This window comes from Labrus mixtus, chromosome 7 (assembly GCF_963584025.1).
Source record: "Labrus mixtus chromosome 7, fLabMix1.1, whole genome shotgun sequence".
NCBI classification, from domain to species: Eukaryota; Metazoa; Chordata; class Actinopteri; order Labriformes; family Labridae; genus Labrus; species Labrus mixtus.
Genome location: NC_083618.1, coordinates 13,167,870 through 13,193,926, shown reverse-complemented (window position 1 = coordinate 13,193,926; position 26,057 = coordinate 13,167,870). Strand labels below are relative to the sequence as shown.

Genomic DNA, 26,057 nt, shown 5'->3' with positions numbered 1-26,057 from the left:
GCACCATGATAAAGTTTCCCAGATTACACTTGCTGATTGTCTGGCCCTCTTACAGCCTGTCAGAAAGCTGCCGGACTATGTGAAAGGACATTTTGTTCACAATTCCTTTGAACAAGACAGGAGTTAGTGCTTTACATAAATCTGTTTTAAAATTGCCAAATTTTTTACTCCACAGGCCAGAAAGCGGCTACCAGGAGAGATGTGACCATCGTCAGCCTCCTAGTTGCTGTTAGAGCTGTATCCATTTTGAGAGAAGTGCACTTGTCAGGGATGTTGTGTGAGTCATACAGAAACTTGAATTCATACTTCTGCTTTGTAGCTTCACTTTATTGAGCTCAATTCTGAAAAGGGAATAATGCAAGAGCAGTGTGTATCAGGTTTGTAATATTTGCTGTCAGAGCTTGAGAAGAATGTCTTGATTTAATTGGAAGTTTATTTTAAACTAATTCATCATCATTATTACTCTGAACAGAAATATACCGTAAAACTTGAATTCCTAACCCAGGCTTTTATTTACTTCAGTCTATGGATTTTTTGTGTCTTCCTGTTCTTCTTATTTTTGATCTGCAAACGATTTCAACACCGAGTGCTTATTAAGAAGAAACAGAAACGTCAGCACAGTGCTCAGAACGCTGATGAAGTCCTAGTGCTGAAACGCGTCTGTAGTTTTTTTTTTTACCTGGATAAAGGAAACTTAAAGGACATTTGTGTGTTGGCTTTTCGGTCTCTGTGTAGTCTTCTTGCGGTCGTGAAATCATGTTTACTGTAGAGCCTGCTCCTCTTTTGCTGATTTGCCCTCTTATTGTGACCTGCCTTGATTTGCTGAAACCAGCGGCTTCACCAGGCTGGTGAAAGCAACTGGGCCTTTAATTGAGATGGGATTTTTTTTTTAAAGTTTACAATAATTGAATACATTTCCTTAAAAGCTTTGCACATTGTACAATATAATTTGCCCCTGCATCTCATCAAACAAGTATAACATCCTTTACATTGTAACACCAATCAATCACAAAGCAATAGGCATTCATGACAATGCAAATGATAATGATACAGCTTAATCATGTTATAAACAGCAATTAATCACAGTGGGACAAATTTCACAGAGGACATTGATAACTATTTGGCATTAAAATGAATCATTCCTCATGATTCATTTTTGTTATACTTTGTGTTTGCAGCACATTAAATGTGTTTTTCATTGAGAGTTAAACTTATGACCAGAGAACTGCAACATAGAAATACCCACAAAACACCCAAAGATAAAAACAGAACACTTTTATTAGCAGGCCTTTCAACAGTCATTGTTCAAACATACACTTTTATACAATATATGTGGAAAAGAAATGTAGATTAAAGTAGCAGCCGATGAATTAATAATTTAAAACACACTTCTTACCGACTCGCAGCTAAAATTAACTTCTTCCACATTCCCCCCCAAAAATTGTGAAACCTGAATCGATTAATATTCATGAAATCCACTGCAGTGGTGTTAGAAGAAAGTATGAAGTTACACAATAATAAGCAATATAAAGTTTATAACTGCCATTAATATGGTTGATTCAAAAATCCCAAAGCATCTTATAATGATGGTGCATTTGTCACCAGATGAGACCTTTCAAGGTCTCATCTGGCCCGTGTGCATCTGCTGAGATTATTTTAGTCCGCAGTCCATCCATCACACTCAACATGCATTAATGAGCTATCAAACCCAGCGGTTGGACAGCGTGTAGCTAAAAGGTGCCTCCAGTGTTGAAAAGATGCTTAAATATATACGTCCTGTGGACTGGGTCGTCATTTTACACGAGGTTATCATGTTGATGGATGAGGTTTTGAATTTAATTTAATCTGTATGTTGAACTTGATTCACAGGCAGATTTAGTCTTTATTCAGTGGGAAGGGGAGATGTGTGTATTTGCTCCAGTGCCAGGACGGTATAGTTTATAGCTGGCTGTACTTTATGGGTGTTCAGCTGTGTGTATGTGTGTGTAGGTGTGTGCACTTGGAAGAGTGCTGCACCATACTCAGGCTGTCAGGCTGAAATATCACTGCACTCTCTCTTGATTGCTGTGTACGGTGCTCCAGCCCTATTCATAAAAATGCAATTCCATGCAGCTCTGTGCCTGGCCTGACGAAATAAACTAAGCTACAGCAGAGAGGCAGATTTAAGACGTAGGAGAGCAGAAGGCTGCTGGAGGGGGTTGGCACTCAATTACCGCATGCAAGAAGGTTCAGGATGAGCTTCTATTTGTAGCAAATTCTTAACTCAGGTCTGGTGTACAGACAAAGATACATGTCAGAAAAGTATCTCGCTGTATTTTAGGGAGGACATTTTCAGTTCAAGAAGTTTTTCCTAATGTTTCTTGAAATGTAAAGATTTGCATTGATTTTTTTTTATTGTTAATCAATGAACAAGATGCTATGAGTTGAGTACTTTGAGGAGAATAACATAAAAACAACACCTTGAAAGTGTCGACCTGTTTATACCTTACTCCTCCCAGCACCACTGGTACCTGTTTTTGGGTGTGGTGAGAGTAGCACTCAGCTTAACCTTTAGTCTTGCAAACAAGTGTTTGGAGAAAACTTGTTTAGGTGGAGCATTTTGCATCTAAGGAACCGAGCCCCGGCATTTAAATGAAGTAAAAGCTACTTAAAACATAACAAGGCAACATAAGGATAAAAGACATAAGGCCTCCCAGATTGAATGATTCACATGTCTGTCAAATCTTGATGGAGGAGGAGAACTCTGTGTGGGAAATAAGTGTCCACAGTCAGGCTTAAAGTTTCAGTCTACATTCTTTAACTGAGCCTGTAGCATCACAAACATTTAAGTCATCAGGTCTTGAACACCTGTACGTCACTGCAGCAGTTGGCAAGACCAGATTGTTAAACTTAGTTTAACAAGAAGAACTGATCTGGTACCTTTAACAAACCGGTGTGCAGATGTGCTATTTTGTAGCTTTGAACCTGTTCTTAGAAAAAAGTGATGCATTTTGCTAAATGCTAAAACTCCATTGAGAAGAAACATTCTAAAACCTTAATAAGAAGGAATAATTTCAACATATTTTAATCTGCAATTGTTTGCTAAAGTAACTAGTTTTTTGGTATGCTAATAAGATGTGAGAGATAGTGAATAAGCCCTTGGCAAATCTCTGCTGTCTCTATTTTATATTAATTTATCATGGATCTGTCAAACTAAACATCAGAGAAAGTCCCCATCAAAGAGAAGCTATCTCCAGCATAGTTTGTTGCATTTTGCCTGAAAGGTTGTTTTTAAATGGTTAGCTAATTCATCAGAAATGGTGCCAGTTAAAGTACTGTCTCTCAACTAAAATATTTATGATCCTGTTGTTTCAGCTCCAGTGTAAGAAATGTAGTTCTTGTCTTTGTTATGTAAGACAGTGTTTTCCCTTTCTTGCTAACAAAAGATCTGATTGAATATAAAGAATATCTGGAGCAGACTAGTTTTGAACTATACGGTTTTCGTCCAAAAGAAGATAGCCGCCAGTGACGGGAGACACCGTAGGAGGGAATGGCAGCTGCTCATATTGACAATATACAGCCTTCACAAAAAAAAACAAAAAAAAAAACTCGCTCTGCCCCTACTTCCTGTTCAAAGAGAATAGCATTAAAGCTGATGAAGACGGAGCAGGGATTTATTCTGCTGGGCATTAGTCTCCGACTTGAAAGTGAAGATGTGTCTTGAATCCTCTTATTGTCGGTGAAATGTGCTTACTGAAATGTGAACCTAACATTTTGAAGATATCAGTCAAGTTTGTATGCAACAACATGCTGATTGTTACTCGACTTCTCTTCATGATTTTGATTACATAGCTTTTAAACCTGCTCCTAAGCAAACATGCTAACTGTCATGAGTTACTTTCTTGTATGCTTTCCACTCTGGACTTTTTTTTTTCTCCACGTCTCACTATTTATCCTTTCACCTGCAGAACCACCTGCTTAAGCCTGCCAACTAGCCGAGCCTTCCTCCCCAGCTCTCCCACTGTGGCTCATTGAGCATCCTGCCATTTCCTTTCAAAACAGGAGGATGTGATGCGAGGATGTGAGTGCTGTGGTCAGGTCCCCGGTGTGCTCACCCTGCAGGGCAGTAATGTGAGAGATGGCTCCATGACAATGGGTTTCCTTGCAAAGTTTCTCGTGCGTTTTCCTCGGGAGGAAATTGGTTTGTTTAACACAAGTTTTAAAAGCTGCAGCAAGGTTAGAGGATTGTGATCATGTGTTGGAATAACTGTCAGAGGTCTCCATGCCAACAGCTGCACAGTCTGCACTATGTAGCTAACTATGCCTCTAAGGCTGGAGAGAATAGATCTTGAAATGTGTGTTAACTTAATCTAAAGACACTGTTGGCACTATCTGTACCATTTTGCTGCAGTATGTTTTGTGTTTTCAAGCGTAATAGTAAATCTATTTTTTTTTTTACTGTGCACTTCTAAAGAGCTGCTGCAAAATACAGCCAGTTAAGGTAAGTATGTAACTGGCTTTACTACTAAGGGAAGTCTATAGGAGTTATTTTTTACTTGGGTGTGAGCTAATTTTTGTTTTATACTCAGCAGTTTTCTTCAAATTCTTTTCATGATGCTGCCTCTGGGAACCACCAGCTGTACAGCCCTACTTTCACTTTTTATACAACCCTTCCACTTTCTCATCCTCCTTTTTTTCCCTCAGCACAGGGGGAGGATGAAGCACTCCAGTTTGCTAGAATCTGTTTCCCAGCAGCGGCCCTAGCTTTAAGATGGATCGAGGGGATTTGCATGAGGTAGGGTAGAGAGAGTATGAAATGTGGGGGAGAGCTGGAGTGAGAGGGAGAGAGATGTTACTGCTGAGGCTCAGCAAATGAGGGTTGTAGTGAGGGAGGGGAGGAAGAGGGAGGAGAGAAAAGGGGGCATAGCCACACAGATCAGTAAACAACAGTCCCTTCCTGTGCCCAGAGGACACACGCTGCTGTCTACTCGAGCTGAGAGTGAGGGGGAGAAGGAGGAGGAGGAGGGAGGATTGACTTCTACCTGCTGAAGAAGCCGCGCTCACCCCCTTCTTCTTTGCTCTTCCTTTCAACCCAGCCTGTCTGGAGCCGCAGAGGACTGTCAGCCTGTACAGACGAAGCACAAGATCAGAGTGCTGGCAGAGAAACTGTGCCTACAGCTCTGCTACCTGCTTTACCACCCTGTTTTACTCTCCCTCACACATGCACACCAAAGCGCTCTCGCAGACACACATTCAGAGAACTTTCTCTCTCGTGCGCACACTCTTACATGCTGACAAGCAGGCAGGGAGGCAGTCACACCCCCTCCCATTATCTGTGCGAGGAGCAGTTCTGCTCATATTGGTGTGAGCAGCGCGCGGCTGGATTTCACTCCTCAGCAGCAGCAGCAGCAGCGGCAGCAGCAGCAGGACAAGTCCAGAGGAGAGCAGTCATTATTAGAGATCACACACCAGCTTCTACATCTGAAGGCAAGCCCACCCTCTTCTGCTTCAGTTTTATCTCTCTTTTCCCCTCTCCTCTTTTCCTATCTTGGTGTGACGCAGTGTGGCTGACCTTCCCTTCTCCCCCTCCTCGCTCTTCCTTTCTCCTCAGCGTGTGCCAGTGGGACAGCCATGGAGGACACCCTCACCTGCAGCAGCCATGCCACCTTCTCCCAGGTGTTTGGACGCCAGGGGCAACTAATGCAAGCCAGTGAGTAGCCTCAGTTACACCTCCTTGCCTCCTGACAGATAATTAGCCAGCTGCATGTCCTGCATGTTAGCGTAACTGATCTCCACCCTCAGCTGCTCTTCCTAAATACATCCTTGTTGTTGCTGCCGTTTTAATAGAGCTAATGCTAAGAGGCGCATGACACGTCTTTTTAAAGGTGCAGGAAGAGGTAAGTGTCTTCCTGGACCACTGCTGCAACAATCTGAAATTTTGAAGGGGAAATAAATCAAAGCTGGGTTATTTTGGGCAGGATGTCAGAGAAATACGTGATCCTGTCAAGACCGAAAAGAAAAATTTTGTTTCGTAAACGGAAAGGTGTGATGGTGATCGTAGTTGATGTTTCTGTTAGTGCAGCAAAATGCTCAGGAGCAGGATGGATGAATTGACTTGTGTAGTAGAGTGCGTTATAAGCAGAGAGCTACAGACGCACATCTTTTGTAGACAATATTTACACTGAAGTTGGGGCTGTGGCTCACCTGTGTTAGGGGTCACACTTGGCATATGGAGCAAATGATGGGGACTTCAAACGAGACGGATCAAATAAAAGAGGGGCTGTTTTGTGGACTCATTGACAGCAGATATGAAGGTTTTGTTTGCAAAGAACATTCCCGCATTTTGAATTGAATACTTGGAATTGTGGAGTAGCAGTTTCTCTGGTCTGGTGTCAAAACCAATAACACCGTTTCTACCTGAAATATATTCATAATGCAGGTGCACATTATTAGGGTGTTTGAGTCTGACAGCCTGAGACACCATCAGAGATTCTCTGAGAGCTCTGACTGATTGCTAAATTATTGAAAACTAAATCAATCAGGAATTTCAGGCTGCACAAATATTGAAGCCAACCTTGGAGCGCTACAAATGAAGCATACATGTATGATATCTTATTATGTTATGCACATGGTCAGAATACATATTTCCCCAGGGAGGGGGGGGGAGGGGGGTAAGAGATTGACTAGCCTCTTGAATGAAAGTGTCTGCTGCATCCTCCCTCATCTGGCCTGTTAGTCAATGCCTTTGATGCCTCCTCTTTGCTGTTAATTCAAAGTGACTCTTCACACAGAGTTATGATGGATAATGAGGAGAGCTCAGGGCCGAAATCAAAACAAAACTGCCTTTAGAGTTGCATCCTATATGTTGCCTTTGCCACATCCGATTTAAAGTTCTGTGTTTCCGCTCATTACCTCCTGGAGAGAGAGAGAGAGGTGTCAGAGTGGAGTTTCAAAGCAAATGTCATCAACAACAAGCCTGATCAGACAACACTCTGTGTCGCTAATAAAAGAGGCACGTCAGTCATATTCATGCGCTGAAAAAACTCATGCTTGGTTACACGTGTTTTTTAATAAGTGGTGCAGCAGGATTTCATCTGGGGGGGATTTATTTAGCCTGTTTGATATGTTGCTGTTATTTGGGAAGACGGGCTTGAAAATCTGGAGCAGAGGATTGTTGTTGTCTCTGCTGTCTCTGACGTTCTTCGCCTCCTCTGAGCACACGAGAACCCCGTTATAAATAATGCACTTTGTTTGACTGTGTCTGTGGGCCTGATACTGTGTTGATAAGAGCATGTTACTGTTAAGAGGTTGCAGGGGGATAGATGTTGAGTCGCACAAAATGAGTGGTTCTGGAGAGCTGCTGACCCATGTGTCTCTGGTTACATGTTGTTGTGGCAGGCAGAGAGAGATGACCCTCTGAGGATGTAAATGAAATGTACACGAAACAAAAACTGTGAAAGTCAAACATATATTGCAGGCTATAAGATCTCAGATATGTCGGGAATTTCTCCCACGTCCTGCCCTCATGTATATCTGTGCGCAGTCTTTTTGTCACAGTCCTGTGCTGTAGTCGGTCAGTTTATCTGGAGGGCATCTCTGTATAAAAAGGAGGTAAAACAAGAAGAGGGTGTGGCAGTGCCGAAGAGTTGAATCGCATTATGGCTGAAAGCTGAGCCAGTGTAGACTTCAAACTAAAAGGGTCCAAAAAACACGAGGGGATTGTTATATTATGAACAGTATAAAAAGAAAATGGAGGGTATAACTGTAAAATATAACATACACACAGGTGCCAGTTTAATAGCTGAATCTATTCAGCAACAGTCCTGCAATAAACCCTCCCTTCATGAAGGCTATAAAGCTCCAATTTAGTTGAAGCTGTTTTCAGAGGTGTTGAATCAACTTTATGGTCATTTTGGTGGCTGCAGTTTGTGGGGGTGTTCAATGATATTGCATTATACAAACAGGTGTAGCTATTTTTATTGTGCTAGGTTCTTAATCACGTGAACACCAGTCTGTCAAATACAGCTACGTTTTATAGAAAAATACCTTCAGTTATATACTCCGAAATACCTGAGTATTCAATAAAAAAACTGAATAAATTCAGAGAAATGAATGGCTTAAAGCTGCTGGCGCTCCTGTGGTCCAAGCACTACGTCTTATGTATTTGTTTAATTTGCTGTACGTGTGAAAGTAGTATTTTCTGACATCAAAATCTCCCCTTGCTTCTTCACAGAGTACTCACCGTAAATCTGTGGAAATGTAACAAAGCCTTTTTGTTCAGCAGCTGTAGGGGTGGTTTCACACTAGGAACCCAGGCCCGGATCCGAGTATGCTTGACCCCAAAGTTCGGTTAATTTGATCAGTGTGAACACAAACGTACTGTACTCGTACTGTATTTGGGTACCATGCCCAAGCCACCTTGAAGAGGTGGTCTCGGGCACGGATCATGCATACTCGAGTACGGTCTGCGGGAACTGTGAACGCAACCATGCTCAAACAAGGACATGGGCCGCAATTAAAATGACAAAATTCTAAACATGTTGCTTCAGAACCATCATATCTACGCAGCACAGGCCCATTTCATTTATAGATGTGGATGGTGGAAGAGGGTTGTTGTTAGCGTCTCAGAAAAAAAAAAAAAAAACATTCACACTTAGTAGGATGGACGCGACAGGTTGCCATGGTTGCTTCTTCTTCTTCTTTCTGCCTTTTGGTGGATTTGCAAACCAAATATGTGCATACTGCCACCCGCTGAATGTATATGCATACCCTCGACTGACCTACCCTCCAGTAGAGCTTTCATGCATTAGAAAAAAACTTGATTGAAAGAAGTTATCTTCTTTCCTGATTTCCCCATTTGCTTTTGTAGGTCCCATAGACGCATCCGTGTAAATTCACTCTGTTTCATAACAACAACAAAACAGAAAGAAAATCCTCACTGGAACTTTAGGTAGTTTTTTTATTTTTTATTTTTTAATCCTCTCATTACCCAATCAGATATATTTTAGAAGTCTCACGTTTTGAAAACCTGCCGCACCATGTTTACTGAATAAAGCAGACTTGAAAGTAAACACATGAAATGAAGTCGCACATTTTCTTTCATTTTAAAACTCATGATTTGTGTTTTCATTCAGCCCACTGTGTCTGTTTGTGTTATAATGAAAGGCCTCATGCAGTGTGTACAGTATCTGCCTCATGCAAATGCTGTTTGATTGAGGTAGTTGTCAGAGCGGATGCAGACGCAAGAATCTACCAGAAATGTAAATTGCAGCTTCAGTTTAGCAGCTGTTGTGTTTTGATGTATTATGCTGAAAATTGTTTTTTATGTGACAGTAAGTGACTGACACTCTGTTAGAACAGAAAAAATAATTTCACATCGGTGAGAAAACAAAGTGATGAACAGTAGAACAAGCAAAGAAGCAGCATCTCTTTCATTAGATGTGTTCTTTAATTTGCAGCCTTTCAGTGATAAAATGTTTTCATCCTCCCTCAGTGCAGGAAGATGAAACACTTTGTCTAATACTTACATGGACAACAAATACACATAATTGTAGCAAGAGTGTCCCCTGGTCCTGAAAGCCTTTTTCATTTGTGCATCTTTGCCACTACAATAATTCCGCCTCGAGGAAATAGCAAGCGAAACCACTGTTTCTTGGAACTACATGCATTATTCACCACATCTCGACTTTCTTTGTGGCGTCTCCACGATTGCTGCTTGAATTCCCTCCTCTTCCTCCTTGCTTTTTATTTTACCAACATTCTTTCCTGCTTCTTGCCCTTTAACTGCTCGCAGGAACGTAAATGTTCATAAGGGTCCACAGCTAAATGAAAAATAACCTTACGTGCGCACTATCACTTTGTTAGCACAAAACCCTGCAAGCTCAGGCTCTGCTCCTTCTTGCCCAGATGACCGTGCCCTGACAGTGCAGCGGTTTCAGTCACCTTTCTGCTCCACTGGACCAAAGTGATGTGAGGATAGTCACGGTGTGAAGTTGTCTGCAGTGTAACTCTGAAAATCGTCATTCTCCCTCATGTCCCTGCTCAGAGAGGTCAAGGTGTTGGACGGTGTCCAAAGTCCTTTTCCCTATTAGACTCTCAGGCTTCCAGCCATCAAACCTAATAGTAATATAATTCAAAGAGAGAGAGAGACTCTTTTAAGTGCTTCTTTTCATTGAGTCATTTCCAGTGTGGGTGTGTTCTGAATCTAATCTCATAAAAGCTTACACCGTTCATTCCTGGATATGATAAACTTCTCTCTTTCTTGGTTAAGGCCCAAACAGTCGCATCAAACTTACAAATAACATGTATGGCCACTGCTGAATTGGCCTTAAAACGTCCATCACGTTGTTTTATATATATTCTTACTTACATTATTGATCGTAGTCTCTGGGTATCCCCCAGCAGCACTGAAAATCACTCTGTCAGAGTAGATACTAGCCTAATTCAGATCTGCCTCCCCGTTTCTAATCCCCATATTGGATTTAAGAACCCCGGTAGAGCTGGAGGGGGGGCTGTGCATGTCTGTCAGTTAGTACATCCTGACTCACTGTGACAGCCTCAGGCCAGTTGTGTAATATCACTAAAGTTCTTCTAAATATCTGATTCAGATTTAAGGTAAATAGTTTGTGTGTCTAATAATGAACCAGTTTGTTTTAATGTATACCCATGTGCTTAGTAAGGCCGGCGATATAGCCTTGAATCAAATCTGTCATTTTTTTCACACCAAACTCAATTTACCATTTTCAAAGATTTTATTATTTTCCAAAAATATATACAAATGATAAAGAATTTTTTTTTTTTTTAATCAATAAAATGTAACAAAAGCAAAATGAATTTCCCTTAACTAAAGTAACCTTAGTTTCAGCAAAAATAGAGGTGAGACATAGCAACTTCAGCAAAATACTTGTGGGTGAGACATACCGTACCTGGGGGCCAACCAGCCACTCTGTAGGAAGTCATTGAGGGGGGAGGATGTGAACTAGGGGAGCCCAAGGGGAGCCGCAGAGTTAGATAAAGAGAAAATCTCTATTTTCCACAAAACTGATTTATTGATTAAATGGATATATCGCCCAGCCCTAGTGCTTAGTCTAATTGAGTTACAGTGTATAGATACTTACATTTGGTTGCATAAGCTCCTCCAGTCCCTCATTGCATGGTATCACCAGCATCTTCATTAGCACACTTTACCTCAGGATGATCAATAAACCGATGAAGGTTCACTGACTGCATTAGTCGGCTGTTTTCTCTCCGAATCTGCGTGTCTGCTCTTTGTCAAGAGATCAACATCTTCTGCTTGACTGACAGCACAGTGCTCCCTGACTGGAGACATACTGGGTTTAGGTGATGCTGAGCTTTATGAACTTCTGAGGAGTTCCTTACAGAACATTAAGAAAGAAACTTGGCTAGAGTATTATACAACATGTTCTGCATTATGGAGCGCATACAGAATCTGGCTGGGTTTTATATGTATGACATATTCACACAATCATAGTGGAGAAGGCAGCAGCTCCCAAGACTGCTTCCACATCCCTCCTTTGTAATGTTGTTATATCTTACATTTTACTGTTGCTTTTTCATCTATCTTTTTAGTATCTAATCAGTCAGTCGAAGTAGACAGGCCTTATGGGGAGGGAGCGAGGTGTTCGCATGCAGCAGACGCCTCTAGCTAGAATAAAATCAAGGACGTTGCAATTTTATGGTACGTCTCTTAGTCCACTAGGGTATGAGGGATGGTCTTATTCCATTATTTTGCACTCACACTGACACACTGAAATGAACAGATAACACATGCGAAACAGATATGACAGTAAAGAAGCCATTGGTCTGCAGCTATGCTAGCAGCTCTGTGAGGTTGTAAACACAGTGCTGCTTTAATCAAACGGCTAATGAAAGCATGGGAACATGCCACGACTGTGCTATCATGCTGATGTTTAGAGGATATAATAAGGTGTGCCAACATACAGACACAAACATGAAGACCTTGTACTTCATATTTCCTTGTATACTGAATTCATAGTGATTGTTTAAGGGTGTATAGGCAGGTGTTCAGTATATATATATATATGTTTGACCAGGATTGGGAATACTTTCTGTTTTGACAAAACAAAATTAGGGAAGAAACGTTGAGAGACCGTTACTGGTTAGCCAAAACACAGTCTTTCAACAAGGACTATTGAATAGCTGTGCTGGAGTTCTATCAACAGATAGTTAACTGGTTGTTGCAAACTACAGCTACCCAATTAAAGACAAGACTTTTATTGTTTCCATCCTGTACATATCTTTGTGTTTTGCTTACAAAAAGTGGCACTTCAAATTTGTTTAACTAAAGTTGATTAAGACCTGATGTTTTCTGCAGCCCACCGCAGCACAGCACTGAACTCAATGTGTTTTTATTGAATGTCTTTGGTTTATTGAGGCTTTTGAGCTGTTTTGAAGTTCAAAAGTTGCTGCATCCTTTCAAAGGACAGTAGTACTGTCTTGCACTATGAACTATTGTGCCTACGCTCTCTCTCTTAATATCCCTCCCTTTCTTTCTCTGTCTCTCTCTGACACACACACACACACACACACACACACACACACACACACACACACACACACACACACACACACACACACACACATACTCATCAGAAAGTAGGGTTATTGCAAAATTTTGAAGTGGAAGCACATAAGCTGAGTACTGCGCGCTTAGTGAGCACATCTCCCGGATTTAATAGTCACTCATCTCCACCACTTTTAAGCAGCTATATTTGTCACTGCTCGATCTGCTGTGTACACAGTGAGCAGTTGGAAGAGAATTTTAGATATATAAACAACAGCAGCTTTAAGCGGGTTGGCTAATCCTGCTCATCTTGGTGTTTGTATGATTACGTGTGTGTGTGTGTGTGTGTGTGGGGGGGGGGGTTTGTGTGGGTTTGTGTAATTGTGTGAATGTGTAAATGAAGTAATGAAAGTGAATATTTAACTTCCTCCCCGAGTAAAACAACAGTTCTTATTTTAATCACTTGCAAGACACAACAACAAAACACAATCAAAGCTGCTCTGATAACAAATGTTCTTAATAAATTCACCTCGAGAGCAGCAGCTTCCAGTGTGCCGTTCATGTCCCCGCTGGGTTTTCTGCGTCATTGAACCCTCTGCCTGAGTGCCTGCTGACTCTGCATATCTACCTCACTGTGCCCAGTACTTCTGTCCTCCTTATTTCCCTCCTCTGCCAGCCATAAACCCCTTATTCCCACTGTTTTCAGACTTGTGCTGCTTCCCAAAACAACGATGTTCATTTTACAACACACCACAGAGGAGACACAGACAGAGAGTTTTATGGAGAGGTCGGGATGGAGATAAGAGTCAACGCACAAATTGAAAACTTCTACAGAACTTACATTTGTAGAAAATATATTAAAGTCTAATTTGTAAATCTGTCACCTCACTGCAGCTAACTTAAAGTACCTGAGATGAAAAAAAAGGTTTCAGCCTTCTTATGCAGCTCAGCATGACGGTAAATACTTTCCTTTCCCATCAGACATCGCACTTCTCATCACTCTCTGCACTACGGCACTGTGATGCAAAAAGCAATCCTGAGGAGGATCTGGTGTGCTTGCAGTCTGTATAAATTTGCATCAGTAGTTAGTGAAAGCGCTCCTGTGGTGATGAAATATAGCCCATTCTCTGGGGTGCGTCTCTTTAACATGCAGGGCACGCTGTGCACGGATGGGAAGTGACAGTGCAGACTGTGTGCATGTTAATACTAAAATGAGGGACTAAGTTGGAACGACTCTGAATATGTGACTAGAAATATCAACAACAATAGCAACACTTATTTGAAGTTCAAAAGGGGCCATTTGTTTCCATTAGAGAAATATATGCCCTGCATATCTGTGATTCTTAAAGGTTAACTCCATAAATTATGGCTGAGGAAAGAGAGGCACACTCTTTTGCAAAAGTACATAAAGTTCAGAGATGTTTTGACACTGTAACAGCTAATGAGCGGAGCTATGTTTCAACCTACGCTCTGTAAATCTCATATGCAGGCATGGCAAGAGGCTTGACTGCACATGTGCTTTTGCTCCCAATTTAGATTTTCCAAAGGAGGAATATTCTTCATGCCCCGAGTTTCTTAAGATGTGCACAGAGCAGAGATGTCGGAGGAGTTGGATGTAATTCAAGTTGCTGGATAATTCTGTAGGAAGCATTTCACAGCACAAGGATGTAGTGAAGTGAGTGTTGTCCACATGTGTGAACCAACCAGCCACAGTGATGTGGGGCTCAATGGCTGCTTTGTGCTGCTTTCCCTTGGTAATAAGTCTTAATGCGGGTATCCAGTCACCAGTGTGTCATATTACATTACAGTAGCTGCTAGTTTTGTTTGAGGATTTGTTACTGACACCAAACTCACAGCAGCGACCAGCTCACACAGGTCCCATGTCAAACACTTAATGCTCTTACAAGTGTCCCTGGTGAATTTTACAGGAGTCTGGAGCGCTGTGAGGATGTTCCTTTTCACATGTTGAAAACGACTTGCGTAATTATAACACTGAATTTCCCACCTAATGCATTCTTGCACCTGGCACAGCTTCACCGCTCTCAGTCTTCACATTTGCCATCAAACCGCCAGCGTACAAAATCAAGATAAAAAACAACCTCCACTTACCAGCCCAAACACTCACTGAAACACTAAGTGCAAAAACAGCTGCCAAGCTCATTAGTAGTAAAGTAAAGCCGTGGGTCTTGCTAATTTGATGTTGGTTCTTAAATTTTGTGCCACACAGGCGGTAGCACAAAAATTGTATTGGTGGAGTAAGGCTTTACATGGAAAAAATATGGTAAACATTTAATGGAAAAGGATCTAAAGTGTTCAAGCTCAGCCTGGTTAGAAGCATCTAGATAAGGGAGAATTCAGAAGCTGTATAAGAGAGCCAACCAAGTTTCATTTGGAGCCTCAGTCCCTCTTTGAAAAACATTCATGTTTCCCCTAGTTAAAAATGTAACATTCACATGAGGCTTAACACTTTTATCTTAACCCAATTAGATTTTGTCAAGACCCCTGTGAGCCAATCATGTTGTTTGCATTAAACTTTAAAATCTGTCATTTCGATTTCTTTTCAACTTGACCCATACTCTTTTTTTATTCCCTAAATAAATCTATCTTTTAATGTGTTTATATGAATAAAAAACAGCTGTCGCGACTTCAGTAACATGCCTTATTTTTATCCAACAAACCGTCCAAACCAAAAGGTAACAATGATGGAAATCGAGTGAAGCTGCAAATCCATACATGAAACAGTTTTCACATTTTTGCTCACAAGGAAATCTAAACACTCGGACTAATTGATATGTCAAGTAATTGATTCTAATACATTTACATGGCCTTTCAAATGATTGGGATGATCTCATATGCCAACAGAAACAGTCGATGAAATCTAAATAAAATATCCAAACAAAGACAAAAAGCAGTTATACATTAGTATTAACCGACAAGAATATGTAGAAAATGTTCTCCAGATACAGGTAGAAAACATTGCCTGAAATAACTGCTTGCCTTGATTGCATGATTTGTTTCATTAATTTAGTAAGTGCAGAATGAAAGGCTCCTGTCATGAATATTTTCTGTTATTTTGTCTTTTTCGTCCCACATGAGTCATACCAAACATGTAGACAGAACTGGGACCATGAGACCTTGAACGGAGACAAAAGATCAGAGGCTCAGGCTCTCTACTTGGTTTCGCAATCCGACCGGCAATTATTTCAAGTGGCTATTGCATCACAACTCTGATGTCATCTTGGTCAGAGCCGTCCTCCACATATGTAAAAACCTTGACACTCTCAGCATCATTACACAGCTCTCAGCTCTCTCCGCTCCAGCACAGTCTGTCGTGTTTGATGTGAGAGTGAAGTGAGAAAGCGCATGAAATATGTCGACAGCATTTTCCTCCACACAGGAGTGTCTGACGTGCTAATATGTAGTGCTGATGTGCCTTTGAACTCACAGAGTTGTTTACCTGCTCAGGAGCCTGGTAATGAACGATAGTGATAATACCTGCAGTCTGAACTTTGAAAGTGGCTCCTCTACTGTTGGAAACCTGCTCTGAAATTCAATTTGGAGCATCAAAGTGGCTGATAATGATAATGGATTCAGAGCCGTCACCCCATATTAGAGCAAATTTAAAGTTCAGCTATTAAATCCTCGTCTGTCTCATTTCAAGTTTGAGAGTTTCGAGCTACCTGCCATTGTGCTCTGTTACGAAGATGGGCTGCGGCTCTGACCCACTTTCATCCGCCCTGACAGACAGCCACTTGCTCACAAACAGTCCTAATTGGCTGTAGCCTTGTCACTGGTTGCCGCCCGTAGCCCCAGCTCTCAAAAAGCACTCCGGCATGCAGCTCTGGATTTTCAAATGTCATGTTTGAGCTCACACAGGTCCTCTCTAACAAGCAGTGTTTACCCCAACTCTCTGAGAGGATCCTTATTTCCCCCCGCTTATCTCGGCTGATGCAGAGAGATTTCTTCTCTTCTGTCTGTCGGTTATTTCTTCAAAGTTTCTCCTTAAGCTCATTTTCATGCTATGAGGTTGCTGCTGGAAACTGTTAAAAGTGATGCAACTTCCCCTCCTGGGTTCACTTTTTTTGCATTATATCTTGTATTTCTGTGGATAACATTGAAAGTCTGCCATCGTAATGACATATTCGAAACATCAAACTTGCAGTGGTCGTGCTCGTGGTGAATCTCAGATTGAGAGATTCAAAGAAAAGAAAAGAAGCTATAAATTTATTTGAAAATTCTAGGAAGAAAAAAAAAACCCAGTGCAAATGCAGTGACAAGTCATGTCTGAAGTTGTCTTTTGTCTTCCCCTTTCTGTCATGCTAGTTTTATCTCCCACACACATAGCCCACGGCTCTTTGTGACATTCTCACTCCTGGTCTCATCAAAGTGATTTTGGGAAACATGTGAAGTGACTCGCTGATGTAGGGTTAGATGAGGTAGTTTGCAGGAAAGAGAGGGTATGCCAGTGAAATAAATTAAAACATGGTGAATCCTAGAGTGCACTGAACAACAAAGGAGTGTTACATAAGAACACCCGAGGGTGGATTTTTTTTTTTCCTTCAACTCATTTACGGCTGTTAAAAGATTTCACTGCTTTCTGTGCTGCCTTCACCTGCTCCAGCTCTGTGATTTAATTATGCTGTTATAAAAAAATGATCACAGGCTCTAACATTAGTTTCACCTCTGCAAATCTGTTAAAATTGTTCACAGTCCATGTCACGACCCACAACCTGTTGTGACAGCAGACAGTTTTCTTGCCCTTTTCCCCATTACACACACACATCATTAAACAGGAGCGCTGCTCCTTATCTGTAAATTAATTACCTGAATGTGTCTGTGCGTGAGCCTTAGATGAGTTTCAGCAAGAGTCACAATACTCTACGAGTGGTTTCATTAGGTGCTGAAGAGGGGGCCTCAGGCACATTATCAAAGAGCTATCGGAGGCTTTAATGTTCAGCCGACAGTTCAGCACTCCCCCCGAGATTTGTTTTTGTAAAGTCTTTGACTCAGAGGAAGAAAGCGAAACCTGGATCACTCTGTGCTGATCTCTTGTACTTCTCACTAGGTGGCACACTGATCAAAGTTATGCAGAAATCAGTGGAGCTCTGTGCTGACGGATTGTTAAGGACCATATTTAAATTATAGATCACTAGCAGGTTCTGAAGAGATCATAAATGAACTTTTTCTTCTGATAAATCCTGTCATTCTTTGGAGATAATCACATTCTGTTGTAAAAAAAAAAAAAGCCAAGTTGTGGAGGTGATGTACAGATGAAAGGTAATGAAGATTTTTTGATTGGCTGTATATCATTTACTTAACACTCTGCCTGAGATTGTCAAATGTTTTCAAAAGGACATATATTCCTATTCACAGGTTCACTTGCAGCTGTCCTGGCCACGGTTAGTGAGAGGAAAAGAAGCACATTTTTTCATTTCATGCAGTTGCAGCATCTATCAAAGCGACCAGGTGGTGGCAATGTTGCTGTGGGCAAAATTAAATCCCTCCCGCAGTGTGTGGTTCCTCTCTGGAGCTTCATGCTTTAATGCAGAACTGCTCGACACAGCGAGAAATAGCCCTTTCAATCCCCATGGGACTTAAGAGGGTTTGACCTCAGCAGACTACCTACGACCTCTGTTGTACAACTCAAAGAAAAAAAAAACTGAAACTCTTTATTATAAATGTATATTAAAAAGATAGAAAAGATAATGTGGGAGGCTACTTAGAGATAAATCTTAAGGATTAATGTCCTGAGTTCAGAGAAGTGTTTGATCTGTTAGCCCTTGGCTGGTATTTTCAGATATGCAAATCACAAATTGCATCACAATATAAGGATCTGAGATTCATGTGAGTTGTGCGCCTGTGCTGATCTTCACTGAAGACCTAAAGTATTTGGATGCATATTGCAGGCTGAGAATGTTTGTCCTAGTTTTAGGATGCTGTCTTGTTACCAATAATAGAAAGATACACACTTTCATACAGTTTTACCCGTCAGGAAAATGTGCCACTCAGTTTTTGCAAACAGTTGTTTGTCTTCCATTATTGATTTTTCAAAAGGCTGAGAACGTCATTGCAACTTTTATTATTTCATAAAATTGCAGTTGATGGTTTTCAATGATGAGTGCATCTGGAGGGCAACACTGAGTTTGTTCATGTGATATGTAGCTGTCTGTGTGTTTAGAGCTTAATCCCAAAAATCCAGATATCTGCTGCTTTAATAATTAAAATCTGCTTTTAATCATCTGTAAAGAGTCGCCCGGTCTTTTGTATTTAGACGTTTTAGACACTGCAACAAACTTTGTGTCAATCAATGGATCTGTGCTTTACTGTTTCCTCCATGAGACCCCCCCCCCCCCCCCCCCCCCCAAAAAAAAAAAAAAAAGAAGTTTTGAGGAACAATTACACTGTACAGAAAAGAGCCATGACATCAACCCATCCAACACCTTTGTGATAAAATGAATGAAATAGGTGTCATTGCTGAAACATCAGGTGGGGAGCGTTCACTGTGGAGATTAAGGCTTTTACAGCAGCAGATTGTTGCCCAGATTCTCCCATGAGATAAAAACACGGGTGTAGTTTGAGGTGTCCCAGTATTTGTGGCCTTGTAGTACTTGTAATAAAGCCGATTTGTTAAACATCATCTGTATTTGTAAATTATTTTATTTGTATTTGTCTGTATCTGTCTTGGTATAAATGTGATTGTTAACAGACTTAAAACAGCAAGGCTGATTGACTTGAAAACATGGCCTTGTGATGTATGAGACAATGATTATAAAACTTGGAGTTACCTGGAGGAACCCCTCTGTTTCTGTGCCACATTTTAAATTGAGTTGAAAACTCCCCTCCCCCCTGCAGGTCTCAATGTGAAGGTGTTTGCCTCCAGGCTGCCCTCGAGGTCTTCAGTGTCTTACCTCGAAGAGCTTTTACTTGTCAAATAAACTGAAGAGCAGTCAGACCCACAAGTTAAAGGGTAAATGAGGTAATTCAATTAGCTGCTGTTCCTGCTCACTTCATGGCTTCAAACTTTGAATTAGAGATTTTTTTTTAACTCCAAGAGATGAACCATCCCACAATGCCCTCCCCCCCCCCCCCATCCTCCATTTAAGATTTGTAACTCAACATATAAAATATAGAATTTGCATAGAAAATAAGTGTTTTTGTTGTTTTTTTATTTCTATCCTTTGAACATTTGAACTGTAAAAAATAATCTTTTAGGCCATTCGACTGTCTTTACTGTTCAGACTACTGCCCCCCGTCCCCGTCCCCCCAAGTTTTTGAAATTATTTTCATTGTCCCTGCATTGGAGTCATGAAAAATATAATGTTAATATTTTAAACAGAAATGCATTTTTAAAAAGTTGTCCCACTTAAGCAATGCGATAAAAAGCATAATTCATTTCATACATGGGACTGAGAGGAGGATTTCTATAGACTGTGATGATCCTTTGACTTTACCTCTAGGGACCTGAGCTTAACATTTCAGATTTTGTCTGAAATATTTGGTCTGGCGTCTTCTGACTCAACAACTATCATAAAAACATTTTGGTACAGAGATGTTAGCGTTCTGTTCAGCATGTTTGTCAATATAGCGATCCATCAGCTCTTCATCCAGCACGATCACCATCTTTACCTACAAATCAAAAACCTCCAACCTACTCCATCTGAACTATGCTAGCTTCTGAGCTAGCATTAGTTGCAAACAAATGCTGTGCCTGGGTAAAGCCTATGTCTGCTAAACGCTGCAGTTATTCTTACTTTAAGACTGTATCCAGACAAACATATGACTTCCCTAAATGTGTTAAAGACGATTTACAAAGTCAGAGAGAGGTGACTTGACTTACTGAGTCAGCCAATGTGAGAATTCTCCTCATGGACTTATTGGTGACACAAACTCACTCAGAAGCTGGTTGTACATAAATAAATATTTCACACAGTAATTGTTGATTTTCCACCAGCTGTATAGCAGGATACAAAGAATGTACAAAAGACGTGTGTGATATTCCTCCCTGGAACTGGCTGAATTGAGTCAAGTGTTTGAATGCAGATCTGATCAGATCAGATACGGTTTAGTGTCTAAACAAGCTAAAACAGGCCTGTTGCGTCGCAGGAAGAGACGCCTGGCCTCAGATTCTTTCTGTCTGGTTATTTTGGGCATATTCTCTGATTTCTCAGAGCTATAGTATGAAACAAAGGAAACCCATGTAGTTTGCTCTCCGCAGAGGGCCGATCTACTAAATCCACACATACTCTCTGCTTTGCTCGTGAAGGCAGACAAAGCCCTTCACACACAAAAGCCTCCATCTGCTCTGCGTTTTAAAATGAGTGGACAGTAGCCAGAGGGAAAAGATCAAATGCTTTTTGAGGAAGTGTGGAAGCGTGACATTGGAGTGAAATGTAATGTATCCAGACGGAAAGATACCAATGATTTCTGGAACCTTCTGTTACATTCTTGCAATGCACATTAGACAGATTCATGTTGTTCTGATCAGTCTACATTTCAGAGACACTATATCCTGGCATGAGATGTTTTCCTTTGGGGGGTGGGGGGGGGGGGGAGTATCCAATTTCTCTGTGGGAATTGCAGCGTGCAAACTATCAGCGGGTAAATTGAACAATCCTGCAGATAGCAATGCAGAACAATGAAGCAGACAACAAAATTACAGGCTTGTGTTGATTCTGTCAGATACAGAGGGGGATTCAGTTATTTCTATGCAAAGCAAACTTTGCTAAGCTATAATTGATCTGTCCAAATCCCTGCGTTTGAGCAAACTTGTAGTCAGCTTTACAGTGGCATGTTTTCACTGGCAAGCCTCACAACGAACATGCACAAGCTGGGGGATGGTGTTATACTCCGGGTTTGGTTTCAATGGAGGCTTTTGTCCCCACAAACAAGATTGTGTTGTGTATTTATGTGGTAAAGATGTAATTGAAATGTACTAAAGCTCTCATCCTCTGGATTGCCTCAGATTCTTACAGACTCCCTCATCCTTTTAATCCCACCCTGGGTCTCTTCGGGCTTGAAAGAGTGGAGTTCTTGGCACTTCATCAAATTGATTTTAGCAGAGGCTGGTTGGCTTCTGTGACTGTAAGCCCAAATTTAAGCAGAAGCAAAAATGTCCTTTCACCTTTTCATCATCACAACTCTGGAGGGGGCAGCTGACTATTTAGAAAAAAAAAAAAAAAAGGGGCAAAAGAAAACAAATTTTATACGATTTCAGACAACTCCTGAAACTGTAATGGATGCTTTTCTTAGGAGTATGAATTGCTTTTATGAGCTGTTTTTTTTTTTTTTCTAGGTGCACATTATATTTTCCTTTCACGAGGACTGTGCTGACTGACAAAACACCAACATGCCTCATTAGAGTTCATTGTTGATGTTGTTTTGCTCTCCTGTGGCTGGCTACAAAGATTGTCTCACAGTCACTGGCAGCACTGGGGCACCTGTGTGTGGGAGGGCGCTTCACAGAAAAACACAATGCCTCTCTGATTTCAATGATTTGCGCGACATACATTTTTACATCATAGACGCAGATGTGAAGAAAGTCCAGCCTGATGGGAGGGATGTGTGTGAATGCACATTAAGCCATGTGAGGGAAGGTGTTTAACTCTGAAATCTCGGGGGAAATAAATCAAAGAGTCAGTGATATAGACACTTTTAACAAATGTACATTGGAGTATGGAGTTCAATCGTTAACCTGTGATTTGCTCCTTTCTAAAATTGACTTAAAAATAAAAGGTGAAATGAAGAAACAAGTTGACAGATCAATAAGGTGACATTCACATAATTCATTTCTGTGCTTGGACCATACAAAGAACTTTGAAACACACTTAATAAGTAATGAATTAAGCACAGTTTCTAACATTTCCTGGCATACCTTTCAAATTTTTAAGGAAGAAAAAAAAAAAGATGACACGGTTCATTATAGTTATTTTTTCTAACATGTTACTGCTATTCATGTGTAGAACAGGGAAATAACTGTTCTTTATCTAGTAAGCTTTGTAAACCTTATTAAGATCTGCTGTAATTATTGTTTTTTTTAAATAGATGGCTGTTCATTTTATATGAGGCTCAATCGCTAAAACGCTGCACAGCGAAGTCAGCACTCTGGTGTCCAGGTTCATCATTTCTAATGAAAATAGCCATTTCTCTTGTTCTATTTCCTCCTCACTCATCATACTCTCCTAATGTTGAATGGCAACATCTATAAGATGATGAGCTTCATCAGGCCATGTTTGAAGTCTCACACTTGCTAATGTGTCTGATCAGTGATGTGAAAACTTGGTTTGACATTTCCTCCCTTACATACTCTCAGCAGAGGCATGAGGTTTGTTATCAGCTCCAAGCTGCTGCTTCGTCTGCTCGTCCGCTACCTGAGGAATATTAAAATGCGCAGGTGTTGCTGGAGACTCTGCAGGTGAAATTCTGTCAGATGTTGATGAGCAGCTGAAGGCTTAAGCATTTGTTGTAATTTCACGAGTGAGGAGCAGTGAGCCCTTACAAATGGTTCAACAAATTCAAACTTCAGCGTCATGTTTTTTTTTTTTCTTCCTGTGATATCTTTCTGATGTTCTTTGGCCTTAGAGAGGAGCTGTTGCATTTTGATTGTGTCGTGTTTTTTTCCCCCTGACATATTCAGGACAGTCAAAGCTAAATTGATTTTGTAGAAAGCCACCTGTCTTTTCCATCAGATTTCACAGTGTGAGGCAGAATGCTTAGAATAAAAAGTGAAAGTGGAGCAGCAAGCAGAAGACGGTATGTCTGTACTCGGAGTTTGACAGCATGTCATTTTCAGCAACAGCGTGCTATTACTCGACATGTTTCCCTGTCTCTTTGGCCGAGAGGTACACCTTGTAAAAGTTGAATGTGAAATTAGAAACCACTCGTCAGACTCTGTTGTGAACATCTTATCCCTCACAACCCTCCGACCACCCTGCGCAGATTTGATGTATGCGTTGCAGCCTGCAGGGCCCCTGTGTGCTCGTAAACATGCCTCTTTTCGCCGTGTCCTGCAGTTCAAGAGAAGGCTGGAAGGTGTGATCGTAAATCTTTGATCATTCTGCTGAAAAGTCGACCTTGGCTGACGTCAGTGAGTCACACATTGCCTCAGTTGCTCCCTCACTTTCGCCCCAAATTGACCTCTCAGCCTGCTCGCCGATATTTGTGTGTGTTTGTTCAAGTATGTGTGAGAGAAAGCGATGCTTGACCAGGAGCGAGTGTCCAGACCTTTTCAAATGTGCTTCCTCCCTGGTGAATGGTCAACAGGCACGATATTAAGCTAGCTGATTACTTGTTTGCCTTTTCCTGTTTATTTGTAATGGATTATATTTGGATTTTTGACTGCTGAAGATGTTGTCTGTCTTTTTGAGAACATGATGTCACACTTTCCTGTCATTTCATGCTTAAACTATTAAAACAGTTTTTCATTTTTACGTCACTTAAGTACTGAATGGTCTGAATGTTGATTTTTACTCAACTGATATGAGTAAGAGTATAAAAATGATATCATGCTTGAGCATTAGTATAGATATACCAGGTAGTACTCACATAGCAAACATATTTTTCTGATATTTATTGTTTTCAAGTATTGAAAGATTAAAAAGCTTAAAATGGAGTTAGTTTTTTTGTTTATTTGTTTATTAAGATCCCCGTACACTCTGTGTTTAACAGCAGCTACTCTTCCTGGGATCTCCATCTCTTCATTGACGAGATTTCAGAGATTACATAAAAACACATCCATGACATTCATACAACAAAACTTTATTTAACAAAGCACAATTTACACATTAAGTCAAACAAACACCATGACAGAATACATGAGCTGCTAATAAAATGTAGATTGTAAAATAATTATAAAAGCATCAAAATACACATGGATAATACAAATAAAAATCGATTTTAATTGTACCAATAAAATAATATCTATAACATTTAATAATGTACTGTATATTCCAAACAAACAATTAATAGAACATCAGGGTGTTCACAATTACATTTTTGTAGTTTTATTAAAAAAAAAACCTTAAACTGTTTCTGTTCTCTATCAGGTCCAGGAAGTTATAAAGTGTTAAATCCAACCATAAAAAGAGGAAAGGATGGTATGGAGCTGAAAAACTATTCATTTTGATTGTGAATGAACATTTATCACAATTAAAAAATAAACCTTATTAACGGTTGTTGTCATTATAACAGATTACATCTTTTAAGGGAAAAGTCTGTGTGAAATGTTAGCAGAAGAATTCTTCACCACTGTTGAAACCATATGCTGTAACACACACACACACACACACACACACACACACACACACGCACACACACACACACACACACACAAAGAAACCCAACACAATAAGAGTGCAGCATTTAATGGCTCGATGCTTTCATCAAAAGGAAAAAATGTTTGAAATAGGATGCCCTTTAAAAGTAGCATGCTTTCATCTTTGCTTTTGTAAATGGGAGTTTTATCAATCAGAGAGCTTTAACAGTGACCTCTGCCTCTTATAGAGAGTTTCCCCACAGCTAGCTCAGCGACATTAATGAACCTAAGATTGTGTTCGACTTAAAAAAACAGAAAGAAAAGACATTATTATTGGGACCGTCACCATTAAAAAAGCGGATTATATCATTTGAATGTGAGTTTCTGTTTCTTGGTAATGGGTTTAGCCTAATGATGCCCCTCTTGTCCATAAAAGCGATTATTCTGAGGATGTGAACAATGGAAACTGCTCCACTGTGGCTGTAGATGAGGGAAGTCATCTACAGCCACAGTGATCCACAAAATCCCACTAGAGAGAGGAAACAAACTTTAGAGCTGCTTGGCCTACATGGCTCTAATGAACGGACTACAAGGGTTGTAATGACAATTGGGTTTCTGTGTCTAACCATTTTCTTTGTTTCTCTTTTCTTTTTCTGCAGCAGTTCAGTCTCTCAACAGCCTGAACGACCAGATCGCTCAGTTCATGGTGACCAGACCGTGCAGCCTGACTGACGAGGACGTGGCCTTCATCCCAGGAGAGAGGGACACATTGAAGAAGTCCATGACCCTGATGAGACGCCTGCTTGTGGATGCTCAGGTACTCCCTCTGCACTAAAAAAACAAAAAACGTCCAAAAGTCCCTGAGTGCATGCCTCATGAATGTTACTGTAAGGGGGTTAGACAACTTATTACTGCTAAACAACGAAGTTTAAGAAGCAAAAAGCAGGACAAGGTACGATTACAAAAGGAATTTAATGAAATGATCTATGTCACTATACGTACAGATTTAAGTTAAAACAATAATTTATAATCATTTCAGTTAAACAGTTCAGCCGGGCCTACAAGACAAACTTCAAGGTCCATTTTTCCCCCTTCAGAGGCTTCTGGGACAAAACTCATTCATCTAAAAACATTACATTTCTTTTCTTTTTTTTTAGTTTTATTTTTGGGCGTTTTATGCCTTTATTGTAGCGATAAGACATCCCCCATAAGATGGAGTCTGAAATCTGGGAGAGAGAGAGAGAGTGGGGAATGACATGCGGGTAGGCAGCCACAGGTCGGATT

General features: G+C 40.7%; 1 protein-coding gene across 6 annotated transcripts in view; it reads left to right on the top strand.

The window, feature by feature from the left end:
• Positions 1-5,551: 5,551 nt before the first annotated feature.
• kaznb (kazrin, periplakin interacting protein b) overlaps positions 5,552-26,057 on the top strand; it is a 107,078-nt gene continuing 86,572 nt past the window's right edge. For 2 of the 6 annotated variants that reach the window (XM_061043086.1, XM_061043085.1), the window contains exons 1-2: positions 5,556-5,689; positions 25,433-25,590. In XM_061043086.1, the coding sequence (XP_060899069.1) occupies positions 5,611-5,689; positions 25,433-25,590 (237 nt within the window). In that variant the 5' untranslated portion in view covers positions 5,556-5,610. Of the gene's footprint in view, positions 5,690-25,432; positions 25,591-26,057 lie in introns of all 6 variants that reach the window. The other 4 variants (XM_061043080.1, XR_009673868.1, XM_061043084.1 and 1 more) reach the window with 4 other exon arrangements.